At 52.3% G+C, this 25,252-nt stretch overlaps 1 protein-coding gene across 4 annotated transcripts in view; it reads right to left on the bottom strand.

The window, feature by feature from the left end:
* Nucleotides 1–25,252, bottom strand: part of RADIL (Rap associating with DIL domain) — a 79,641-nt gene that overhangs the window by 5,938 nt on the left and 48,451 nt on the right. For all 4 annotated transcript variants that reach the window (XM_034783602.1, XM_034783603.1, XM_034783604.1 and 1 more), the window contains 7 exons: nt 18,568–18,680; nt 16,118–16,355; nt 9,887–10,059; nt 8,705–8,855; nt 7,544–7,734; nt 3,806–4,229; nt 1,170–1,309 (listed from right to left, as the gene is read on the bottom strand). In XM_034783602.1, coding sequence (XP_034639493.1) covers nt 1,170–1,309; nt 3,806–4,229; nt 7,544–7,734; nt 8,705–8,855; nt 9,887–10,059; nt 16,118–16,355; nt 18,568–18,680 — 1,430 coding nt within the window. The remainder of the gene's footprint in view (nt 1–1,169; nt 1,310–3,805; nt 4,230–7,543; nt 7,735–8,704; nt 8,856–9,886; nt 10,060–16,117; nt 16,356–18,567; nt 18,681–25,252) is intronic.

Raw genomic sequence — 25,252 nt, 5'->3', positions numbered from 1 at the left:
GACTGCTGACCACACTTCCCTTGTTTGTTTTAAATATGGGAGAAGATTAATCAACAAGCCAGGCAGGACAAAGCTCCCTCACTGAGTGCACATGGAATGCAATCAGCACTAGGGGTAAGGCCTTATTTTCTACAGACTAATACACTGCTGAGAAAGCCCCCTGTTACAGTGACCCATTGCACCAAACCAGATTGCAACCCCGCGGGGGTCCCCAACATGGTGCCCGTGGGTGCGTCTAAGTGCACCCGCGTACTGGCCAGCGGATGCTCGTCCGCCACCACGGTCCTCCGTGGCTCGTCGTCTGGCACCCGCCAGACAAAAAAGGTTGGGGACCACTGTCCTAGTGCATGAGAGCAGGGACGTTCCTGTGACTTTTCTGCTTGCACTCAGCACTGGCTATTCTGAGCGTGTGCTGTGAATGCAGGGCAGGACAAACCATTTCATTCCTACTCAGCAATGAGCTCTTGGAGGGTGCCCTCCACCTGGCCAGCATCCGGCCAGATTTTTTTTGACGTTCACCTGTTACTTGCGACGGGGCAGGAAAGGCCTTCCTTAGTCTTGCATCCTAGTCTTGTATCAGGGGGTAGCCGTGTTAGTCTGTATCTACAAAAACAACAAGGAGTCTGGTGGCACCTTGAAGACTAACAGATTTATTTGGGCATAAGCTTTCGTGGGTAAAAACCTCACTTTGTATCCGAAGAAGTGAGGTTTTTACCCATGAAAGCTTATGCCCAAATAAATCTGTTAGTCTTTAAGGTGCCACCAGACTCCTTGTTGTTTTCATCCTAGTCTTGCAACCTTCTGCCGCAAAGGACTCTAGCAATAGCATTGGGCATATCTAACTTAATCTATTCTCTGCAGGCCTTGGGGCAGCTTTGATATAAGCATTACAGCTAGGTCTGAGCGAGCAGGTGTCTGAGATCTGATTCCTTACAGGGCCTTATTGGGATCCATCAGTATAACCTAAGAGATCATGGCACTTGCATTCACCCCAGAGATTAATCCAAGCAACCACTTGTTCAGATTTCATAGGAAAGGAAGCTGGGGCTAGCTATAGGGCATACACCCGGCGTTAGCTTTACAGGTCACTTTTCATCTTCATATAATCCATTCCCTGCAGCACGAGCCTAGGTCGAAATATTCTGCGAGGCAGAGCGGAATGTACTCACCAAGCCATCAATGAGGCCCATCCCCAGCCCAATGGGCCCTTTTTCCAACTCCACCACAAAGACGTAGCAGAAATCATCCGTGGCTGAGCTGCGACTGGAGGAAGCTGGCGTGGGATAGTCATAGGGCATCGGAGAGCATCCTGGGGCCAAAGAGATGGTGTTTCAGGGGACAGACTAATATTATTCGCCCAACGCCGCCTGCTCCTCTCTGCATGGAGCTCCCCCTTTCCTGCCCCACCGGCAATCACAGCTGAACTAAGCAGTGTATCAGCCAGGCTCCCTGGAGTGCCTCTGTGCCTGGCAGCAGCACATCCGTTGGGCGGGGGCCGGGGGGCTCACTTCATTTGGGCTTTGCCAACCTGCCCATGCAGTGACACTCAGGGAGTGCAGCAGGCAGAGCCAGCGCTAGGCATAAACAGACTAAGCAATTGCTTAGGGCCTTGAGCAACTCGAGGGGGTCTCGTATTGGTATGTGTTGCGGGGGGGCAAAATATTCCTGCTTAGGGCCTGCAATGGGCTAGCACCAGCCCTGACAGCTGGGGACAGACAGTGAAAATGGCAGAAAATGCTTCCCGACGAGGGACTCGGCCCAGAGAGGAGAGTCTAGTGGCTGCAGGATCCGTTAAACATCAGTCTAGAACGTCAGACATTGGGAAATAACATGGACGAAGAGGCAGGGAGAGGGGAGAGGCAGGCTGGCTGGTGAAAGCACTCTGCCCTCTTCCCCCGGGCTGTCTGGAGAGCTCCAGAACCCGGTGGCCTTAAAAGCCCAAAGGGGCCTCTCCAATTGTGGCCAAGCATTGCCCTCACACTGATTCTTGGATAAGGTTTTAGGCCTTGGCTTGTGCTCATGCAAAGGCCGCTTGCCCCACCATGGCTGAATGTCTGCACATACAGAAACCAGGATGCCCAAATCCTGAGGGCACAAAATGACACTTTGGGTTGCTACCCCTTTGCAAATCTGGCCCTAAACAGCTCTGCAGGATTTCAGGCGTTAATGGGCAAGTTTTTCTCAGCGGCAGGAGAGTTCTCCGAATAAAGGGTGGCACGAGAGCAAGCAAAGGCCATTCAATTCCTCCAGCACATTGGATTTTGCAGAACTGAAAATTTTTGGCCACGGCTTGGTAGGTCTCAAGCTGGCCATGACTCCACTCTGCATTCATGAACATGGCGGAGCCCAGTCAGCCAGGAGGGTCTGGCTTCCCCTCCTGGCCCCCATCGTGACCTTATAAAACACGCCTGGAGTGTTGCGTTCTCACATGGATACAGGCTCTCCTGCGGCGCAGCGCTGCGTGGTGCTTTGGCTCTAGCACACAGTCGGCCTGACATCTGGGTTCTATTTGCTGGCCTTTCGCTTCCTCTCCTGGCTCACAGCTGGGGGGAAGGGACTGGGGTTTAAAAATAAACACATGGGCATAATCACCCTGCCATTGGCCACGAGAAACGCAGCTGCCAATGTGTGCAAAGTGTGGGATTTTCAACGAGGAGTGCCCCCCTGATGCCCAGGTGTCTCGCAAACACCTTCCTGCCTCTGTTCAGTTCCATCTACTGGACGCTGGGTCACACCTTCAAACCAATTAACTGCTCCTTCTTCAGGAGGTGCAGCTGGATTTAGATGCCAAGCACCCACTGAGTCCCTGCAAACATCTGAAATGGAAGCACGAGGCCTCTGCTTGCTCCTGGGAGCAAGGTAATCAAATCTTCTCTCTTTTACGCTGAACCCGAAGGATCCCGAAGGCACTTCACAGTCCGTGCACATGCAGCCACTGGCAGGCTGCAGGGCGGTAGCTCATTGGCTAATGGCAAAGGGCAGGAAGGAAGGGAAAGGGGGGCTTTGGCCAAAGGAGCCTGCTCTTACAGAAAGCACCACAGACTCTTCAGTGCCCCCACAGAGCAGCCAGGCCTTTGGGACGGAGCTCGGTGTAGCTAGCTTGGGACGATCGAGGTTAAGGTGACCTCGGCTGGGGCCAGGGCAGGCAGGTATTGCTCACCTGATGCTTCAGGCTAGATTGCGGCGCAGAGGTCACGCTGCTCGTGGTAATTGGGAATTTTCATGCAGTCTGTGACCCCTGTCGCCGCAGCTCCTCTGGGCCCCACTCCAGCCATTGCGACTCACAGGGTCGCAGTACAATTCTGGTTTGGCCGGCCACCCCGCCAGAGATGGAGACGGAGGGGCGGATGAGCCAAATCTGATTGGTGGTGCCACCGAGCACACAGGGTTTCACTGACTGAAGCAGGGAGCTGGATCCAGCCCTGCGGGACAGAAGCCGCTGGTGTGGGGTTCACTCTCCAACCCCTCCCGACCCTGGGCCGTGACCCTTCCATGACGATGGGTTTTTTTTCCACATACCTTGGCTGTGAAATTGACTAACCATTTGCATGACAAAATCGTCGCCTTGCTGATGGTTAAGCCATGAAGCCTCCCCCTGTGGCAAGAAGCAAAGAGGCCAGGCCATGGAGAACCAGTGGTGCTGGATTATGCTCTATCCTCCTGGTGCCATGCTTGTCTGACCCCAGTCTGTTCTCCTGGGGTGCAGACTTGTTGTGTTCCCTACAGGAAGCAGTTCCTAGGGGAACTGATGGAGCCTAACACACGTGAGCTCTGGGGATTTGAGGGCAGGAAAGGTTCTCGGTACCTTCAGGGGTGGTGGCTTTGGTGCCATTGAGTCCATCCTTCCTGGGGTCCTGGATGACTTTCCCACAGCCGGTGCTCTGAGGGGATTCCGGGCTTCCAGGGTCAAAGTTCAGAGGCGTATTGGGAGGGGTCAGTAAGCAGGAGGGATCCACTGGCAACACGCTGGCCTTGGAGAGGGGGGTTTTCCCCAGGCTGCTGTGCAGTTGCAGATGCTTGAGTTTTTCTTGGAGCTGTGTCTCACTGGTGTAATAGTCTCTGGGGGATCTGCTCAGATCTGTGGGGAGCGGAGGGCTCCCAGCAGCCTCTGCTTCAGCACAGCTTCCTGGGCGTCTGTAATCCGACTGGCCAAAGGAATTGCCCAGGGCTGGCAAGGTGAGTGCGTTCTCGGGCACCTCGGGGGCGTTTTGGCTGGTGGGCACTTCTTTCTTTAAAGAGAGAAAAATACTGAGCGTTAGCCTGACCCCCTCTAGCTATCTAGGCTACCCCCACCTTGGTATCTGGCCTCCACTGGGGGCAGGGAGGTGAAGGAGTAACTCGGGAGTATTTGGCACTTCTGCCAAAGAGCTTGAACATGGGGCAAATGTGCAGCAGTGTGTAGGGTTACCATACAACTTAACAACTAAAAAGCCGGACATGTCCGGGGAAATACGGACGTATGATAACCCTAGTCTGGCGGGCGGGAGGAAGCGGCTCTGAGGTGAGGCCTGGGGGTTCGGGGGGGGGGGAGGTGGCTCTGGGGTGAGGCCTGGGGGGATCCGGCGGGCAGGTGGGAGGTGGTTCTGGGGTAGGGTTACCATACATCCGGATTTTCCCGGATATGCCCGGCTTTTTGATCCTCAAATCCCCGTCCGGGAGGAATTTCCAAAAAGCCGGACATGTCCGGGAAAATAGGGAGGCATGGTAAGGGGACCACCTCCTCCCCGGGCTCCAATTTTCCCGGCTCCCGCCGCTCTCCACCGCAGCGGGGGCCAAAGCAACTTCCCCAGCGCAGCAGCAGCCGGGGGGCGGGAGGGAGGAGGGGGAATGCGGGGTGCTCAGGGGAGGGGGCGGAGTTGGGGCAGGGACTTTGGGGAAGGGGCGGAGTTGGGGCAGGTGGGGCGGGGCCAGGGGCGGAGTTGGGGCGGGGCCAGGGCCCCATGGAGTGTCCTCTTTTTGCAGTACTGAAATATGGTAACCCTAGCAGTGTGACCCCTCCTGGGGGCTGAAGCAGTGCTGTTAGCCCCATTAGTCAGCACGGGGAAGCAAAGCCCAGAGAGGGGAAATGACTTGGCCAGGGTCACAGGGCAGAGCTGGGCAGAGACCCCAAAGTTTGAGTCCCCATCTCCTGTCCTGACCACAGCATGCCCCGCCCACAGGTAAATACAGCCTGTCTATGGTCTCACCACAGGGGAACTTTACACACCTTCACATTAACCCCACAAATGCTTGCGTGTGGACGGGAGAGTGGGCCAGGCTGCTTACCCCCCGTGGAGGGGGAGGGGCATTCCCTGGAGCCCAGAGCCACCCCGTACTCCCCACTTCTACGGGGGCGAGACAGGAAGGGCACAGATGAGGGAAAGACCGCATTGCAAACTGGAACTTCCCTCCCCCTCCTTGCTAACACACTTGTGTACTTTATCTGCACCTCCCCGCCCTCCTCCAGGCAAGGGGATTAGCGGTGCTAATCCCGCCCAGCAGCGGGCAGGTTCCTCTTGTTTGAGATATCAGCTCGCTAGGGTTTTCCAGCCTCTGCAGCCCACAAGGAAGCCACAGCTCCAGTAAACTCCCAAAGGCGCACAGCCCATGAAATCTGGCGGTCACAGAAGGTCACAGGGCCTGCAGAACTGGGGCCGTGGTTAGAATATCCCAGGCACGCACTAACGTAGGCTTCCTCCTGGGCTCGGCCTGTGAAGAGAGGGTCTCCCCCCTTCCGCTCTTCATGGTCAGGCTCTAGGGCCCAACAGCCACCTGGCAAATAATGCAGCAGGGGGCTCCTTTACCCTGGTACAGTCAGCATGCGCTTCCCTCCCAAAGCAGCCGCCGGTGGGAGATTAGGCTAAATACCCCAGGAAGAACTGCAGCAGACATGGCAGACGCAAACCCATTGCAGGGCAGCTGCAGGGAACCAGAGCTCGGCACTGGTCACGGTCACTGAGTTTGCTGATGCGTGCTCTAGCCCGGGGGGGGCTCTCAACCTTTTTCTGTTCTAAGCCCCCCACAGCATGCAGTAAAAACTCCACGACCCACCTGTGCCACAACTGCTTTTCTGCATACAAAAGCCAGGGCCGGCATTAGGGGGTAGCAAGCAGCCCCATGCCACAGGGGCCCCCACAAAGCTGCATTGCTCAGGCTTCAAGCTAGCTCAGTTAGGGAAGGATAGCTCAGTGGTTTGAGCATTGGCCTGCTAAACCCAGGGTTGTGAGTTCAATCCTTGAGGGGGACATTTAGGGATCTGGGGCAAAAATCTATCTGGGGATTGGTTCTGCTTTGAGCAGGGGGTTGGACTGGACTAGCTGATCTCCTGAGGTCCCTTCCAACCCTGATAGTCTTTGATTCAGCTTCAGCCCTGGGTGGGGGGGCTTCTGCTTTCTGCCCTGGGCCCCAGCGAGTCTAATTCTGGCCCTGCTCGGCGGACCCCCTGAAACCTGCTCGCAGCCCCCGAGGGGGCCCCAGGCCCCTCGCTCAGAACCACTGCTCTAGTCATTGACGAATGCACAGCGTAGGCTGCATTCCCAGCAGGGCCAGCGGTGGGGGATGGGAGAAACCTGTGAAATTCTGCAGGGAATGGAGGGAAACCTCCATTCCAATGTAGCACATTCACATCCTACAGGAAAGGAAAGCAGCACAGAGAGATTCACCTGGTGTATCTTCTGGCTGAATCTCCCCTGGATTTCATTGCACCTCCCTCTAGTGGTCACATCTTGCCTAATGCTCCTGGATACCAGCACCTCCCTCTAACTCGTCAATTATATGAAAACGGTGCGACTTGCCCCAATAAAGTCTAAGCTAAATGGACTGGACTAACGAGTCCCGGGGAGCGGCAGAGGCCAATGTGGCAATGTCAGCCACTGCCCAGGAAACCTAGAGAGAGAGCAGGGGCATGTTTGCTGGGTTCAGCTACAGCAAGCCATGATGGGAATATGGAAAGTGTGAATCAGTAACTCCTGGCTAATAGGATAAAAGCGGAGGGAGCAGCAGGGAGTGGCGTGGATCAAAGCGCAGGGAATGGGGGGAGCGGCGGGGAGCGGCGTGGATCAAAGCAGAGGGAACAGCAGGGGGTGGCGTGGATTGAAGCGGAGGGAATGGGGGGGCGGCGTGGATCAAAGCGGAGGGAGTAGCGGGGAGCGGTATGGATCGAAGCAGAGGGAACAGCAGGGGGCGGCGTGGATCGAAGCGGAGGGAATGGGGAGGGCGGCGTGGATCAAAGCGGAGGGAGCAGCTGGGGCGGCGTGGATCGAAGCAGAGGGAGCAGCAGGGGCCAGCGTGGATCGAAGCGGAGGAAGCAGCGCGAAGCAGAGGGAGCAGCAGGGGCCAGCGTGGATCGAAGAGGAGGGAGCAGCGCGAAGCAGAGGGAGCAGCAGGGGCGGAGCGGATCGAAGAGGAGGGAGCAGCTGACGGCAGTATGGTCTGGCAGGTAGAGCATGGGACTCAGAGATGAAGGTGAGATCATGGCAGATCTGTGCAGGATGGCTGGGGAGCTATGATGTCCCTCAGAGAGGGCTGGCAGGGACAATGCTCTCCCTGGGTCAGTGATTGCTACCTTCAGGGGCTCTGACTCTGGCAAGTCACTTGCGTGGGGGCTCTTGCTCCGCAGACTCCACAGGAAGTGACGGACGTACAGGAGATGCCGGTACACATTATCGTCCAGCGTCTCCACCTCCAAGTCCACCTTAAATCCTCCACTTGGCAGGACGATGGGCGGGTGGTTATCAAAGGACTCCAGCACTTCGTCTGCAAAACACAGAGGGAAGCTGGTGCTGATATGTGACTCACCTGAGCCCCAGGCCTGCTCCCGGACTGTGGAGCCACTGCTTTTCCCCAGGTCCTGCAAGCCAAGTATTTGCATGGGGACCAATCCCAGCATCCTCTAGGTCATGACCCCACACCATTGGCCTCCAGAGGGTGCTAGGTAATGCCTTCGCTCTGCTTAGCTCCCCTGGGTCGTGCCCCTTGCTTGTTCCAAACTCTCGAATGGGTTGTTCAGAACCTTTATCCCCTTCCCTCCCTGTGTCATTTAGAAAAGGGTCCCGCAGCTTCTCAGATCCACTGCTCTGGGCTCTGTCCCCCCAAGTCCCTGTAGCTATTGCTAGAAGAGCCGTAATCCAGTCTCTCGCACTCCTTGATTCGTTTCCACCCACTTCACCGTGTCCTGATCTCTCTCTTCTCCGGTAGCCAAGATCATGCTGCTGGGGAAAAGTGCTGAGTCGTCCCACACTTTAGCCCCGCCCATGTCTTAGCCCAGTATGTCTGGGTACATGCTAGTGGAGGAAGGATGGTCTAGTGGTTAGGGTGCCAGCCTGGGACTTCAGAGAGCTGGGTGTGATGCCCTGCTCCACCGCTTGTCCCACGTGAGTCAGTCACTCTGAGCCTTGTCTGGTCAATGAGGGTGAGTATTGTCAGAACGTTAAAGCCTGCAAGGTGCTCGGCTCTATGGTAAGGGGGGGATATAAATACCATAGCTAATGGCATTGATAGTACGGGGTACAGCCAACATTCACCCACCGGGCGAGTCACGTGTCCCCTGTATCTGTCGGGAAGACTGTGATTCCACCCCATTGTTAGCTTCCCCCACCCATGGCCTGGCATACACAGAAGTGCATCTGAGTGGCTCAACCCAGAGTCAGGACACCCCAAGTGCTACTGAGGGCACAGATCACACCCCTATCAGTGCAACGCAGCCGCACCAGCGCTGTGCGCTCACCCGTCCTGAAGGCTGCAGGGCTGTCCTCCTGCCAGGGCTGCCAGGCCGCGACACACCCCACATCGGACGCTGCCTGGTACTGAGTCAGGATGTGATGGAGCTGAGCAGGACTCAGGCTGGGGAACTCGGCTCTCAGCAATGGCCAGGTCATCTGCGCAAGCAAGAGAGAGCTGGGGTGAAGGCCTCAGGACGGTGCACAGGGAAGACGGCAGGGAGTGAAGCAGTCTGATCAACGGGGAATGAGCTCAGCATGGCGCTTCAGCAAGTGAGCGGCATGCTAAGGGGTCTGGAGAGCCCAGGAGTGAAGGCACGGCGGCAGCACAGCGGCTGTGCATTTGCGTCGCTGCTACTCCCAATACGGGAGCTGCCTACTGAAGCCAAGGACAGGATGTAAGACACAGAAAGCCTGAAATGCTACCTGCTCCCATCAGTCAGCCTCACGCTGCTGCTTCCTACCCAAACGGGCACAGATGTTGGTCGAGAGGATGTGCCCCCAAGGTTTGGCTTTGGAAAATAGCCTGGATGTTTTAAGCAAATACATTCCCGCAAATCAGCCCCTTAGTCCCCATATGCCAAGCTGGCTGTCCCAGTTCGGCATGCAGAGCCAGTAGGCCTGGGCATGTTCTGCGGCAGCGTTTGAAAGCCTGGCCCGAGAGCGACATCACGTTCTGAGGGATGGATCAGATTCACCCAGCACACAAAACGGACCCGCGTCTCTGGGATTTCCTGTGTCTGAAGCTGGCTGTGCAATTTCTGGAGGGAACCCTGCCTTCCACTCCTACCTCAGGGATCTCCCATCTTGGCCCAATGTCGGGGAAATGGCATTGATTCCCCCACACCCTCTGCTCTGATGGGCAGGCCTTTGATGTCCCACGATGCTTCTAACGGGAAAAGGGAGGGAAGCTGCATACGAAAGAGACTGTGCTCCTTCGGGCTCCCTACCTTGGGGAGATGACCCCTCAGTTAGTGTGGGGAGCGCTGGCTTGGGGAGCCCCATCTAATAACTGGCCCTCCCAAACGTCCCCATCCATGATGCTCACAAGAGTCTCCTGCCACTTGCAGGCCCAGACCCTCCAAGGGATCTGATTGGATTCAATGGGATTTAGGTGGCTACAGGCCTATGAGGGTCTGGTCCCCAAAGGCCATCAATACCCTGAGCCAAGAAGCCCATGCACGTCTCACCTGCGCCAGCTGGGAGCTCGGCATGGCCAGCAGGTGAGCCACGCTGGAGAGCTTGCTGAAGAACTGCTCGGCCAGGTGCCCGAAGCCCACGCCCCGCATCCACTCCAGGAGGAGCCGCAGGCTGGCGCGGATCCTCACTCCTTTCGACCAGTGGAAGCAGCCCAAGGTGGAGCCTGTGGACAGGGCGGGGAAGAGAGACTGAACAGCCACACGCAACGCTGCTTTAACTTGACTTGCGGTAGGCGCCTGGCCCCACCACAATACAGACAGCTACAGGCTTCAGAAGACACCTGCCGACCCCACTCCCTGGCACAGATACAGCATGAAGGCAATCGGCTGTCAGGGTCAAAGATTGCTCTGTCCAGCCCACCAACAGGCTGAGCCAAGGAGAAGTCAGCCAGCCCAGTCACTTGGCTGGCACAGCAGCCCCCTCCAGCCAGAGCCTGCATATTGGGTGCTACAGTGCCTGACTTCGCCTAGCTGCACACGCTCACCCTGCTCTGACAGACGCCAGCACGTACTGGGCACAGCAAAACGTTGGCCACGAGAAGTGAGATTCCATCTGCTCTGCGTGGACACTAGAGACCCCAGGGCATCCTTCGTAAGTGCCTTAGCCAGAGTGCCTTGGTGCCCCCATAGTGTTGGACAAGGTGCTATGTGGAGGTTAGCTGCCAGCCTTCTCCCCAGAGGTGGCTGCATTTCAGTTGTACTGTGTGTAACGTTTCTGCAGCGGCTGGGCATCCTGCCGCACGCCATACAGCACATTTCAGATGGATACAGATAAATGCCCAGTTGCAGAAGTCTCCTACGAGCAAAACCTGGGACTGTGGTGAAGGGAGCAAACATTTTTTTCAAGCTACCATTTAAACAAACTTCTCCTAATCTGCAGCCTCTGCCTTCCCCAGCCACAGAGTCTCTGCAGAGCACCCAGGAGGCTATCCCGGAGCTCCTGTATTGTCCACGAGAAGGACTCCACCTCCACATGCTCCTGCATCCAGAAACCGATTCACCCACTTGGACTGTGCACGGCAGGCAGCTCTCCACACAGCCCGTGTCCTCGTTTCCCCACGGGGGATGTCTCTGCGTCAGCCATCGGATAATGACTGACCCGAGCTTGCTGTCAGCCAGACACCTAATCTCCCCAGGCTTTCCTTAGCTGCACCCAGGTAAAGCCGGGCCACAGAACTGGGACAGCAGAAACAGCAGTGGCTGACCCTGGGGTTTTATTGCGAGAGATGCACAGTGTCAGTGCTCAGATCCAGTTTCTAATGAAGGCCGGGCTCTTTCGCCTTCCCCCCATGATCCTGCATGGGGGAGACCCAGCACTTCTCTTCCCCCTGGGATCTGGGACCCTGAGGCCAGGCCCAGCTCCGAGAACACAAGGGCAGAGCATGGCACACAGCATGGCCCCGGCGAGGAGCCGGCTGTCCCTGGGGACAGCAGGATTTCACACTCAAATCTGCTCTAATCAGCTCCCACGTGCAGGAAATCAACTCCGGAGACCAACATTTGAAAGCTAATGCTGTCCTTGATAGGCAGCGAGCCAAGCCTTAGCCTGTGGACCCATGGAAATGGGGGGGAGGGAGAGGAGCTGGTGCGCCGGTTAAAAGGAAGAACCAACAGCGGCAGGAGACTCTGATCCAACAGGGCTGGGCTGCTCCAGCATCCACCGCCCTCCACGCTAGGAGCTACTGAGCCCCCTCCCCCACGCCCCGAACTGTGATTCAGAATCTGACCCTCCCCTCACATCTCTGCCCCGACACCAGATTTGAGCCCTGCAGGCTGGGAGGAAGTTTGATCTGGGTGTAGAGCCCATCTCTGCTGTAGGTGTTGGGCCTGATCCTGTACCAGAGGGTCCATAGCCACTTTGCCAGGGACTTCACTGGGAGCAGGGTGGGGCCCATGCTGATTAAACCAGAGAGACGCCATGCTACAGCAGAGGGCTCTAGTTTGTTGGACCTAGGGCTAATTTAGCCTCATCAAGGTCCTAATTCTATCACCCCACTGGACCGTGTGCCCTATACTGCAACCCCGCTGCATGGACACCAAACTAACTGCTCTTCCAGTGATGCCGAAGGCTGCATGGAAAACGTAACTCTGGTGGACAGATCTCAGGCTCGGGGCTCACCATTCGCTGTTCTAGCGCGAAAGGTTCCGTGTGCTTCCTGCAGCAAACCACCTCGCGCAGGACCCACACGCTGGGCCCTGCCGGCCTCACTAGCGGGTGAGATTCAGAAATGCCAAGGCCAGAAGGGATCACTGTGTTCATCTAGCCTGACCTCCTCCATGATGACAGGATAGCTCAGTGGTTTGAGTATTGGCCTGCTAAACCCAGGATTGTAAATTCAATCCTTGAAGCGGCCATTTGGGGATTGGTCCTGCTTTGAGCAGGGGGTTGGACTAGATGACCTCTTGAGGTCCCTGACAGTCTATGATAACACAGCCAGGGAACGTCCCTAAAATAATTCCTAGAGCAGGTCTGTTAGAAAAACATCGCATCTGGATTTTAAAATCGACCCTGAGTAAATTGTTCCAGTGGTTAGTTACAGTCACTGTCAAAAATTTGCAACTTATTTCCAGTCAGAATTTGTCTAGCTTCACTGTCCAGCCATTGGATTGTGTTAGACCTTTCTCTGCCAGACTGAAGAGCTCGCTCTTATATATTTGTCCCCCAAGCAGATTTGTGAGCAATTCGCCTCTTAACCTTCTCTTTGTTTAGCTAAATAGATTGAGCACTTGATAGGCACTATAAAGGCAGGTTTTCTAATCCATTAATCATTCTAGTGGCTTTCTTCTGACCCCTCTTCAATTTATCAACATCCTTCTTGAATCATGGGCACAAGAACTGGACACAGTATTCTAGTAGCGATCACACCAAACATGGGTGCTGACTCCGTGGGTGCTGCGGGGCTGGAGCACCCACGGGGAAAAATTAGTGGGTGCTCCACACCCACCGGCAGCCAAGCTCCCCCTGTCCCCCCCTCGCCTCCTCCCGCTCTCCCCCTCCCGAGCGCTCCACGTCCCCGCTACTCTCCCTCTCTCCCAGTGCTTCCCGGCCGCCGCCTAACAGCTGTTTGGCAGCGCTTAGGACTTTCCAGGAGGGAGGGGGAGGAGCGGGGATGCGACACAGCCGGGGGAGGAGGTGGAGAAGAGGCGGGGCAGGGGCGGGGACTTGGGGGAAGGGGGTGGAATTGGGGCGGGGCGAGGGGGGGGCGGGGGCCCTGGGAGAGGGGATCGAGGACCCACGGGACAGAGGGGAAGTTGGCACCTATGATGCCAAATACAGAAATAAAATAACTTCTCTACTTCTACTCGAGAGTTCCCTGTTTATGCATCCCAGGGTCACCATTAGCCTTTTGGCCACAGTGTCAGAGTAGGAGCTTGTGTTCAGCTGATTATCCCCTACAACCCCTAATCTGTTTCAGTCACTGCTTCCTGTAAGTATGGCCAACATGCTTTGTTCCTAGATGTAGACATTTACATTTATGCCCAGTTTACCAAGCAATCCAGATCATTCGGTATCGGTGACCACTCCCTCAATTTTTGTGTCATCTATAAATCTTATCAGTGATTTATGATTTCCTCCAGGTGACTGATAAAAATGTTAAATAGCGCAGGGCCAAGAACCGATCCCTGCAGGACCCCACTGGAAACACACTCACTTGATGATGATTCCCTGTTTACCATTACATTTTGAGATCTATCAGTTAGTCAGTTTTTAATCCATTTGATGTGTGCCGTGGTAATTTTATATTGTTGTTATTTTTGGGTCGCTATGGAGCTCCCTTGCCTTAGCCCAGCTCAGAGAGGCTTTTATTATCTGTGTTGTGGTGGCACCTGGGGCCGCAATCTTAGACCAGGCGTTACTTGCCATCCTAGGCACTGCCCCAAGCAGCTTGCAGTCAGCGTGGGTTTGGTTGCAGGTCCAGTCCAATGCTGGATGGGGGATGGTTTTCTGTCTGCAGGTCTGATGCATCCAAGAGTCTATGTAAACAGCAGCTCTCGGGAAATCCCCACCATTCAAACTGGCAAAAAAGTCTTAAAAGTTGGATAAAACCTTGCAAGATAAGTTGCTTGCATGGCATTTAATGGGATAGCTCAGTGGTTTGAGCATTAGCCTGCTAAACCCAGGGTTGTGAGTTCAGTCCTTGAGGGGGCTATTTAGGGAACTGGGGTAAAAACCTGTCTGGGGATTGGCCCTGGTTTGAGCAGGGGGTTAGACTAGATAACCTTCTGAGGTCCTTTCCAACCCTGATATTCTATGACTTAACTACATGTCTTGCAGAACAGGTATAGGAACACTGGCATGCTCAAAGTTAAGCAAGTGCTTTGGTGAATCAGGGCCAAATGGAGAAGTCCAAGCTCCAGAACTGGCACCTTCTAAAGTTACCTTCTATTTGAAACAACAACGACAAAGCTCTAAATCCAGGGGCCGTCATAGCTGTGGCTCAACAACATACTCGCTGGCACTGCGAAGGGACTGGAGCACACAGTTTCCCTTCCCCTTTTTGTTCTTGCTTAGTGGACCATTGGACAGGGCGGAGGGAGCAGCGCTGGCAGAGCCTGCGGCTCACCACAGAGACTCTGTTCTAAGTGGGGCGGAGCTGGGCAGGAAGAGGGACAGAGGCCTGACAGGGCTGAGTGGCAAAATTAGGTTAATTCTTTAAGCACCCAACTCCTATTAACTCATATGGTATTAGCTGCAATACACCTGACGGTAAGGAGGTGCTGCTGGAGTTTATACAGGTATCACATGCTCTGTAGTTCAACTGGAATTCTACGGTAATTAGGATTAATTAATGAGCAGATTTTCGCCTCAATTAAGAAGCAGGATGCAACGTTTTATTATGCACAGCAATCAGGCAGTGCTGGGGAACAAACTCCACTAACAGCCTGTGGCCTGTCCTCCGCTCGGCATCAAAATGGCAGACCTTATACCAACCCCAGCACAAGCGATTAGAGGGGTGGTATGTTAATTTGGGGGGAGAGCTAACAAAGGCTGAACACATCCAGAGGTGAAAGTAAGCCGGTACGGTCTGGTATGGTGTACTGGGCTGGCTCCCCCAGGCCAGCAATTTAAAGGGCCTGGGGCTCCTGGCAGTGGCCCTTTAAATCGCCACCCAAGCCCCGCTGTTGGAGCTCTGCGGTAGTGGCGGCGGGGCTCCGGCGGTGATTTAAAGGGCCAGGGGCTCCAGGCACCACTACTGCAGCAGAGCCCAGATTTAAAGGGCCTGGGGATTTAAAGGACAGCCTCTTCCAGTGGTGGCCACGCCCCCTTCTGGTTGAGGCTCCGCCCCCCTAACAACTCCAGCCTACTGGTAAGTCCTTTAAGTTACTTTCACCCCTGAACACATCCCCATGAACAATGGAATCACACTGAAAATCCAAGGCATTAAGAAGGGGTTAGTGGAGCGTTATCGATAAAGGCAGCAGACTTGGGCAAGACAGCAAACATAAAGGCAGAGTCAAGCCAAGGGAGCAGAAGCTAAAACCTGAGTTAAGCTGTTAGCTGAGCCAACTATACACCTAGAGAGCAGAGCGCACAGGCTGCCATCCAGGGAGTCCATCAGAGTCAAGGAAGTGAAGTCACAAAGACCTCATTTCTGGGTGTAGCTGAGCCCCACCCCCACCCAGCCTCTAGCTCCCATAGGTTTAATTGCTACTAGCCCAGCAGAGTCCTGCCCCCCCCGCCCTCTCTCACACCCCCACCCCAGTCTTAGCGCTGAAGCAGGGCTCTGAATGATTGAAAGTGACACTTATTCCTAACCACCTCTCTGCTGACACCAGTTAAACAAAGGACTCAGTAGCTTAAGTCAAGTTCTAAAGCATCCTTATCCCCTGTAGGAAACAAGTTGGCTGCTTTGCTGTCAGGACCAGTCTGGGGGTCTCTCCCTGGCAGTGGGGCCATACTGATGAATTACGCACGGGGGCTCAATAGCTCAACACGAGTTTAGGTAACAGGGCAGCAAGACTCCTTTGCTGAATGCAGAATTCCAGGTGTGTCCAAGCCCCTCACAACCTAAAACATCCCAACAGATGCTGTAAAATCTCTCCCCACATTTGGCCGATCCTCATCTCATAGCCTGGCTGGCTGCAATACTGGGGCATTTTAAGTCTGTTACTTTAGTTAATGAATAAACACAAAGAGGTCTTCAAAGCAGACAAGACCAGTCTTTGGGAACGCCTGCCCCTCCCACAAATGTCTCACTCCCTGGTCCCAAGGTCACTCGCCTTTGTCCATGAGCTGGTTGAAGAGCAGAGTGTTGGAGAAGAAGAAGAGGTAGGCAAACATCTGGGAGGCTATTTCAGGGTGCACTTCATACTGGTGGAGCAGGTCCAGCGTAGCCTGGTAGATCAACACAACTCTGCGTATTTCTTCAGGCAACTGGGAAGATGCCCGCCAACCTTCCTGGCCCTCACTCTGGAAGGGGTTACACTCCAGGAGGGCAGGTAAAGATACATACAGAGACTGGAGAGGGAGGAGACAAGAAATACACAAGTCCAGGATTCAAAGTGCTGGAGATTTACTGTGGGAAGCAATTCTGCATTGGCCAGATGGTGACCTAAACAGGTCTTCTGAATCTCTCGTTTCCATGATCCCATAACCAGCTCAAGCCCTGCTGTTCTCAAACAAGGAAGAGCATATTTCTTGCCCCCCGCATGGACTAACTCCTTGTGACCTGCAAGCTTGCTCAGCCCTGTCCCTAAGCAATAATTTCACACCATACATGGTGGTCAGTTGGTCTCGGTCTGTTTTGGGGAACAAACGGAATGTGAGAGACAAACTACTGTAGCTATTAAGTGAAAGGAATGTGCCCGTTCTATGCACCCTCATGGTAACTGAAGATCTAATACACATGCTATGAAAAAAAGGCAGAAGACAAAAGCAGTGTCCAATTAGAGACACTTCCCTTTGTGTAAATGAGAAAGGTTGAAAAGCAGTGGCCAATCAGAGCTTTTGCTAGGTATGCAAATGAGACAGGATAAGCATCAACCAATCAGAGAGGGGGAGAGGCTGCTGGAATAGTGGAACACTCTTTCCACAGAGGGGAAAAAAAGAGCTACAAATAGAATCAAGAAGAAAAATAGTCCATTTCCCAGCGAGTGGCCAAGTCTGTAATCACCAGACCTGGCAGGGGGAGCTGGTGGAAAGGCAGCAGCATCAGTCGAGTTTAACGTCTCTTTCAATGGAAACAAGTCCCCACCCTGCAGACACAAGCAGCCTTTCTCTGGGCCCACACTGCACACACTGTTCAGCGCTCTGTAATGAGCACTCGCAATAAAATTTCACTCCAGGGGCCTAACGGAGCGAGTCCAGAAGGAATATTTCCATCATGTACATGAATCAATTCATTATACCCAGGGCTATTACTGTACTGTAAATCACAAACAAGCTGAGGAGGGCTGGACGCACTATCCCAACAACTCTTCCGACTGATCGGTGGGCCACTCATTTCTTCCTGGCTTCCTGTGGCCTGATCCCTTGTTTCCAAGTCGCTAGCCATGCAGAGAACTGTTCCATCGTAATTTCACACTCTCCTCGGGCTCTGACTATCACTGGGACACTTGAGCCCAGAGGAAAATTCATCCAAAAGTTACAAGGAGGAATGAGGGAGAATAAGGGTTGGTCATGAAAGTGACTGAGTAGCCTTAGCTAAGCCATTCACGAATGGGGACACCGTAATGAGCAAATGCCTCCCTAGGAGACAGTGTTACTGTTAATTCTTCAGGGACCTCGCACCTGCCAGAAATTCACTGCGATCAGTTCAAGGTATCCGACATGCAGCTCTCCCCCCTGCCAATCACCTGCTAGGGTGATTATATTGAAACTCGCCCAGTTTGCTATCTAGATTCTTATACAGCGTAGCATCTTTCAAAGCTCATGAGGCGCTCACATACTATGGTAATGGGGGAGGCTCATGTTAGTAAACAGCATCCAAGCAGCTCGTAATCCTTAATGGATTTTATCCTCACACCCACCTGAGAGCTAGGAATGTATCCTCCTCATTTTACAGGGTACATCAAATGCCTCAACGAAGGTCAGGCCACAAGCCTATGGCTGAGCTGGGAATTTCACCCCAGCCCCTAAGGCCGAGTCTACTGCTCTGTGTCTGTCTTACCTATTTAGACTGCAATTTGGGGCAAGGTCTCTCTCTCTTACTACATGTTTGTGCTATGCCTTGCCCAATGAGGCCTTAATCCTGGCTGAGCACTGTAATAGAAAAAAACACCAGCTAAATAACTTGGGCCATCCAAAAACATCAATGTGGTTTTTTAAAAAAATCAACCTGTTTGATCATTTCTGAGCCCTCAAAAAGTCGTTTCTGACCCTCTTCAGTGACTCAGGAACGTTAGGGAAAGTCAAATCCCCTGGCACCAGCATTTCTTGCTCTGCATCCTAGAGACCAGCATTTTTTAATACAGAGGAGGCTTGCAGGAACCAGTATATCTGTTAGAAAGCAGCAGAAAGAAGAACCTGCTGTCCCAGGACAGGATGGAGAGGGAGGGCAATTTGAGGCACGGGTGCTCAGTTGAGAGACTTCTCTCCTCCCTCTCCCATCATCCCCCTTTGATTTCCAGTAAGACACCATCAGCACAAAGCTCCTCTTCGCCCTTGGCAGCCCTCTGGATTAGGCTGTGCATTAGCGGGAGAGAGGGGGAGGAGTTGGGGTTGCACATACCTTGGAGATATAGTAGACACACTGCTGAAAAGTATACATGATCACTTCCTCTAGGACTGTCATGGCTTCCTCGCTGGCTGTGATGGTTGAAGAGAACAGAGACTCCTTAGAACCTAAAGGACAAAGACAGCAATGGAACGCGTCAGAACAAAGGGCTTCAAACCGGGTCTGTTAGTTTAGTAGACGAATTGTCTCTCTGAGGGTCAACTTGTGATGCTGTATTTCATTATGCAAAGTCTACTGACATACACCGAACTGCCATGGGTTTGTTACTGCAAATGAAGCATGGCTAGTGGTTACAGGGTGGGATTGGGAGCCAGAAGTTTTGGATTCTATGTCTAGCTCTTCCACTGACTCATTGTGTGCCCTTGAGCAAATCAAACGGTGTTGTAGCAGCAACAGTTCCCTACTGGGCAGCACAACTTAACACTGCTGTCTCGTGAAGGCTCCCAACAGTGAGGACTATTTCAAAGAGCGGTAGAGGAGCTGGCATGGAGGAGAACTGATGCCTACGTTATTTCTTACAGTCACTCTCAAATGGAAAAAAAATCAGGTAGCAGATGCATCCTTGGGACGTTCACAACGATGCACAACTTGCACTACTTTACCTGGCCACTGGATGTCCCCATTGCACTAGTGAAATTAAAGCTGAAGGCGCATTTATCTGGCTTGACTTTGAGAAGCTGGACAGCTCAAGATGGTTCTTTTAAGACAGAGGTTCAGAAAGAGAAGCCATTCCCATCTGAGGCCATTTGGTGCGTATGGTGCTCTCATTTTAGTGGACAGATACCCACATCACAAAAAGCACCTTGACACTGTCACCAGTGCTGGCAGTCACAGCAAAAGGCCTGAGGATGAATGCACAAGACAGAGCTCCTGTTCCCTAGCAGAGATGGTCTACTCCAGATCAGAGAGCAGAGCAGACACACTTCCATTGCCCCGCTGAACCCCTCCTGTTTATCCCGAGCTTGAATTGATGGCAGCAGTCTCCAGGGCCGTGACTGCAACCCCCTGAATTCACTCCAATACAGGAGAACTCAGCTGGTTCTCCCTTTTCTTCTCTCATTGTATCATCTGTGCCAGGATCCGCTGGCCCCTTAGTCAGTCTCCAAAGGACACTGCAAACTGGAGACAATATAAATTCACACTGGTGCCTTCCCTTTCCACAGTGGCTGGGGAGCCATGTCAGGAATCGAAAACTCCAACCCTGCATTCTGCTGGGGCCTTTTCCTGGCTCTCCCTTAAAGACGTGAAACTGCACCTCACTTTCCTTGGTGCATTGTGAGCAGGGAGTGTGTACAGAAATCCAGAGCTAATAAAACATGGGGTTGCCATAGCAGTGGCTGTTAAACACATATATGTTGTATTTCTGGGCACTGATAGGTTGGGGGGGAGGGGTAATAGTTCCCCTACAGACTAACATTTTTCTTCTAGCAATGCTTCGATTTCAGTCCAGATTTGCAGCCCCGCCAGCCCCATATGCTGAATATTTGTGCAGCTGGACGAAGAGCTTTCCAAACGCAGCTTGTCAGAAAACGTTGCCTTTGGAACAGAAGAGAAGGTCCGGATAGCTTTGCCAAACTAGCCCCACCCCCACGTTCCTTTGATGTGGAATCAGAAAGAGGGAAATTCCATGACATCATCCACCTGACCATTCCCCAAGTCCCATTTGCAGATGGTTAGTGAAGGACTTTTCAGCCACACACACTTTAGCGGCAGTTCAGGGAAGTAAGTTGGTGAATTTTTAAGGCTCAGGAAAGTGAGGGGCTAATAAGACTCAATCAACCCATGTGTAATGAAGGCAGGAGCATTGTAAACTTCCACATACAGCACTGCGTAATGCACCTGAATCCTGGTCTACAGCCCCACTTGCTATTCCAATAGCAGGACCCCTCACTGCTGTGCCAAGAAACCTTAGTCCCCGATCTGCTATTTTAATCCTGATCTATTTGGAACTGAGACTGCTAATCACTCTGGACTCTGTAAAGGCTGGCAAATACCTACTCCACTCAAACTCATTTCACATGTGACCCGAGGTTGATGCGAACCCAAGTTTCTGAAGTGAAAAGTCAATTTAAAAACATGGCCATAATAAGATTTTCAAATCTGACATGAAAAATAACATTGACGATGCAGAAGGAAACCTTGGTGCTCATCTGTCTCAGGCAATTTAAATTGAAAGCCAAGGTGCTAGGGAATCTGCCAGTGCAGGATTTCAAACCGGAAAATAAGGATCACAGCCAAACATAGCCAGTCCATGTTATGAATATTTCTGATCACATGCCGAGAGGTGGGGGTGACTGCAGCGAGTGGTATGGAGACACAAGGGATAGCGCTTCCTATGTGTAGACTATGGATTCCGTGAGGTCCTGAAAGTACTCAGTATTGTGTGATCTCTTTAAGGAAGTCCCCAGTAATACATCTGGTCCTGAGCAACTGTCACCCAAGCTGTCCTCAAGTTGCTCGGCTGTTGTCCAAAGCTTTGTGGGAATAATATTCAATAGGAAGCCAGCCCCGGGTTCGGTGAGGGATCCAGTTGGGCCCTGGTGCTGATTTCTGTGAATCTATTTGTAAGTATTCACCAAACAGTTTCAACAAATAATGTTCAGCCTATGGGCTGGTTCACAAACGGTTTGCTTTGACTACTTTGTAGCCATTATTTGTATTGCCTGACCGGTCATCTAAGTCACATGGGATCAGGAGAGTAACGAAAAAGAAGTAACACATTTTCTGGCACAAGTTTTCAGGCAAATATTAATTAGTGCTACGATTCATGAAGCTTCTGGGATTGGCACACGGCTTCATGAATACCAGGGCATCCAGAGATGCCTTGGTGGTATGTCCCCACAAAGCTGTGAACTGAACATGGGGCTTTTAGTCACAAAAATATACCCAAATCAGGGTTGTTGGGTTTTGTTTGTTTTGCGTTTTTTTTTAACTATTCCATCTGCTCTAATTATAGGACAGAATTGCTCATACAGCAAGGTCTAAACACCTGCATTTCCCAGGGGGTACAATGCTTTTCTCAGACTATTTCATATCACCTGAGTGGAAAAGGTGTTAAAAACATGTGCTAGGAGAAACACCCTCACATGTAGAAAGATGGGGGCCAACCCAGGGTTTCTCATCCTTCTGCATACCTGGAATCCCCCCATCTCTCACAAAACTCTCCCCCCATGGAGCAATCTGGGAAAGGGGGGGCGGTCCTGGCCCCTGGTCTAGATAGCAATGAATGGGAAGGGAAAAGGTCTAGGAAAAAACCTCTCCTTTTCGTTTGCCAGCCTGTGGGTTCCGTGCACTCCAATGTACCAGCTAGACTTTGAAAATCAAAAGTATTTCACTTATTCTCAGGCTACGACTTTTTTATTTTTAAAACTCTTCCCACAGATATTTCCTGAGGGATGTCAAGAGGCCAAAATACTGATTTTAACCTTTCCCTCACCCTCTTGTTTATGTTATTTCTATCCCGCCTGATTCACCAAAACCTGCCCAGGCACAAGATGTATATATATGACACTACGCTGCTCCCTCCCCCACCAAGACCCACCACCCAGGGGCGGCTCTATGTTTTTTGCCGCCCCAAGCACGGCAGTCAGGCGGCCTTCGGCAGCGTGCCTGCGGACAGTCTGCTGGTCACGCGGATTTAGCGGTGTTTCTGCAGGTGATCTGACGTTCCCGCGCCTTCGGCACCTTCTGCCAAATTGCCGCTGAAGCCGTGGGACTGGCGGACCTCCCGCAGAAATGCCGCCAAAGGCCGCCTGACTCACGCCCTCAGGGCGACCGGCACGCTGCCCCCCGCGGCGTGCCGCCCCAAGCACGCACTTGCTGTGCTGGTACCCGGAGCCACCCCTGCCACCACCCTCCTGGCTGAGCATCAGCCCCTCGAGTCAGGATGGCCCCACTTCAGCCATCCAGCGCAATTCACTTAAACACCTACTTAAATGTAGCCACAGGCGTAAGTTCCATTGATGTCAATGGGGCTTAAGAACGTGCTAAAAGTTAAGCATGTGCCTAAGTGCTTTGCTGAACAGGGCTGGACTTAAGCACTCACCTAAGTGCTTTGCTGAAGTAAGGCCTGGAATGGGCAGGGGGTAAATCTCTCTCCCTTACAATGCCCTGGCGTTTTAAGCAAATGTCGCTCACCCCACAAACCCAGAATGTTCCTTCACTTGCATGCTTGCTGCCTTCACTCTTGCACATGCCATGGACTTCACTTTCCCAGAGACCATTCCCACTAAGGGAACAGACCTATTTAAAGAATCCTCTCTCTAGACAGCAACCCAAATCTAGCTGTTCCCACCGATTACAGCCCAGGAGGGAGCAAACGCTACCAGCCAGGGAAGACAAATGTCCCAGAATCCCTCCGGGGATATGAGAGAGGAACGCAGGCAGGTGTTCATCTCAGAGACCCTTCAGCTACTAAATGCCAGCAAAGGAAGGAGAAGATCTGACACTAGGGAGCAGCAGAGGGAGGGGCTGGTGCTATAGAACAGAAGGACCGAGAGTCACAGAACATTGGATTAGCTGCTGCAAGGAGAGCCTGCTTGGATCTGCCCATGGCCAATTTAAGCAGAATTCTCCGTGCATGTTACCCAGCATGTATCTGGGTAATTATCATCCACCTAAACACAATGACCTAGGGTTCTGAGTGCTGGAGATTTGGCCCAGGAGGTTTTTCTCTCACTCTCCTCCCGTCCTAGTGATCAGCAGCAAATGCCCACCATCATCTTCCTTGACTTTTCATTCCTTGTAAGCTTGCTGGCACTGTAAATATATTTCACATCTCTCTATCGATAGTCCCCTGCAAGCTGAGCATCACCCATCTCGCTCATCTCTGTAGACTGTACTTACCCATAGTAATACTCCAGTTATGGGACTCATCCAGTAGGGTGTGGGTTTTGCCAGCTACACAATAACTGACACCACTTAGTAATACTTCTAGCACTTGGTTGTTTCCCATGTTCCTGGATAGAACTGGCTGAAAAAAATTGAATTTCAAATTTCTTTTGCCAAAAAACAGGGACAAATTTTTTGCAAGATGTCTTGTGAAAAGCGTTCGTGGTTTTCAGCCAGCCCTACCCTGGCATTTGTGCACGGACACTTCTGTGCATTCATATGCTTATCCTTCATCTTCGGTTTCAGAACGATCCAGTCTTTCTGCCCGAAGTGCTCTCTCTGCCTTTTCTCAATCAGCGTGAAGCCTTCCCAACAATCCCTGCCTGTGTTGGCTCCAGGAATGATCAAAGATTTCCCTTAGTGATGTAAAGGCAACCTTATGACCCAATAAGTGGAGATTCCAACTGGAAGAGAAGCCATCCTAAATCTGCTTTTTACCAACAGGGAGAAACTGATCACGACTGTGAGAATAATAAGGAAACTTCTTGAATTCAGAATAGTAAGGACTGGATTCACAGAACGCAGCTGTACACGGGCATGACTGGGATTCAGGAACGCACATTGTGAGAAATGAAATAGGGTGAAATACTGGCCCTACTGAAGTCAATGAGAGTTTTGCCATTGACTTCAGTGAAGCCGCCATCTCACCCCAGCGAGTAAGGCCCAGTCGAAGGAAGTATTGAAACCCAGCAATGCAGAAAGCAGCTAGTCACCCTAAAAAACACCACAATTAAGAAGAAGAAGACTGCAGTTCCAGCGAGGCTTCATACAGGGTTGTTCGAAGAGAAGGATACAAAATTACATCGACTGTATTGTGATGGGAAAGTGGAGTGGTGAGCAAAGAAGAAAAGAGAGACCTTTAGGAATGGCCGACTACTAATAAGGGCTGCAAAAATGGAGAGAGAGACTTTTACAAATCTACCCAGGGGGACAGCGTCTGTGCCCAGGCCCTGTGTTCTGCGTGGGTGTTGGGGGGGAGGATACTAGAGACAAAATGGGGCCCGTAATAAATGAGGAAGGAGAGCAAGGGTGGGATTTTCAAAAATCACTCTGTGTTAGCTTAGCTCAGAGGTTCTCAACCAGGGTACGTGTACCCCTGGGGGTACGCAGAGGTCTTCCAGGGGTACATCAACTCATCTAGATATTTGCCTAGTTTTACAACAGGCTACCTAAAAAGCACTAGCAAAGTCAATACAAACTAAATTTCAGACAATGACTTGTTTATACTGCTCTGTATATTGTACACTGAAGTATAAGTACAATATTTATATTCCAATTGATTTATTTTATAATTGTATGGTAAAAATGAGGAAGTCAGCAATTGTTCCGTACTAGCGGGCTGTGACACTTTTGTATTTTTATGTCTGATTTTTCTAAGCAAGTAGTTTTTAAGTGAGGTGAAACTTGCGGGTACGCAAGACAAATCAGACTCCTGACAGGAGGACAGTAGTCTGGAAAGGTTCAGAGCCACTGGCCTAGCTCTCTCCCATTGCAGTCTGTGGGAGCTTTGCCATTGACAGCAGTGGGAGCAGAGTTGGGCCGACACTGAGTGCTTTTGACAAATCTCCCTTTAAATTAACACAGACTCAACAATGGTGAGAAACGTAAAGAAAATAGTTTGGGACAACTGGGAAGCCCTTATCCAAACAGTGAGGAACAGCAGGGGTGGGCATACTCAGACCAATGGTGGGGAAGCCACCAGGCCGCAAGAAAACCCAGAGAAAGATTCAAGGAAAAGATAAAGACCTAATTAGTTTCAGGATCTTCTCTGGACATCGTACTGAGCCCT

This window comes from Trachemys scripta, chromosome 10 (assembly GCF_013100865.1).
Source record: "Trachemys scripta elegans isolate TJP31775 chromosome 10, CAS_Tse_1.0, whole genome shotgun sequence".
Lineage (NCBI taxonomy): Eukaryota > Metazoa > Chordata > Testudines > Emydidae > Trachemys > Trachemys scripta.
The sequence above is the reverse complement of the archived record's forward strand: the minus strand, read 5'-3'. Positions and strand labels throughout refer to the sequence as shown.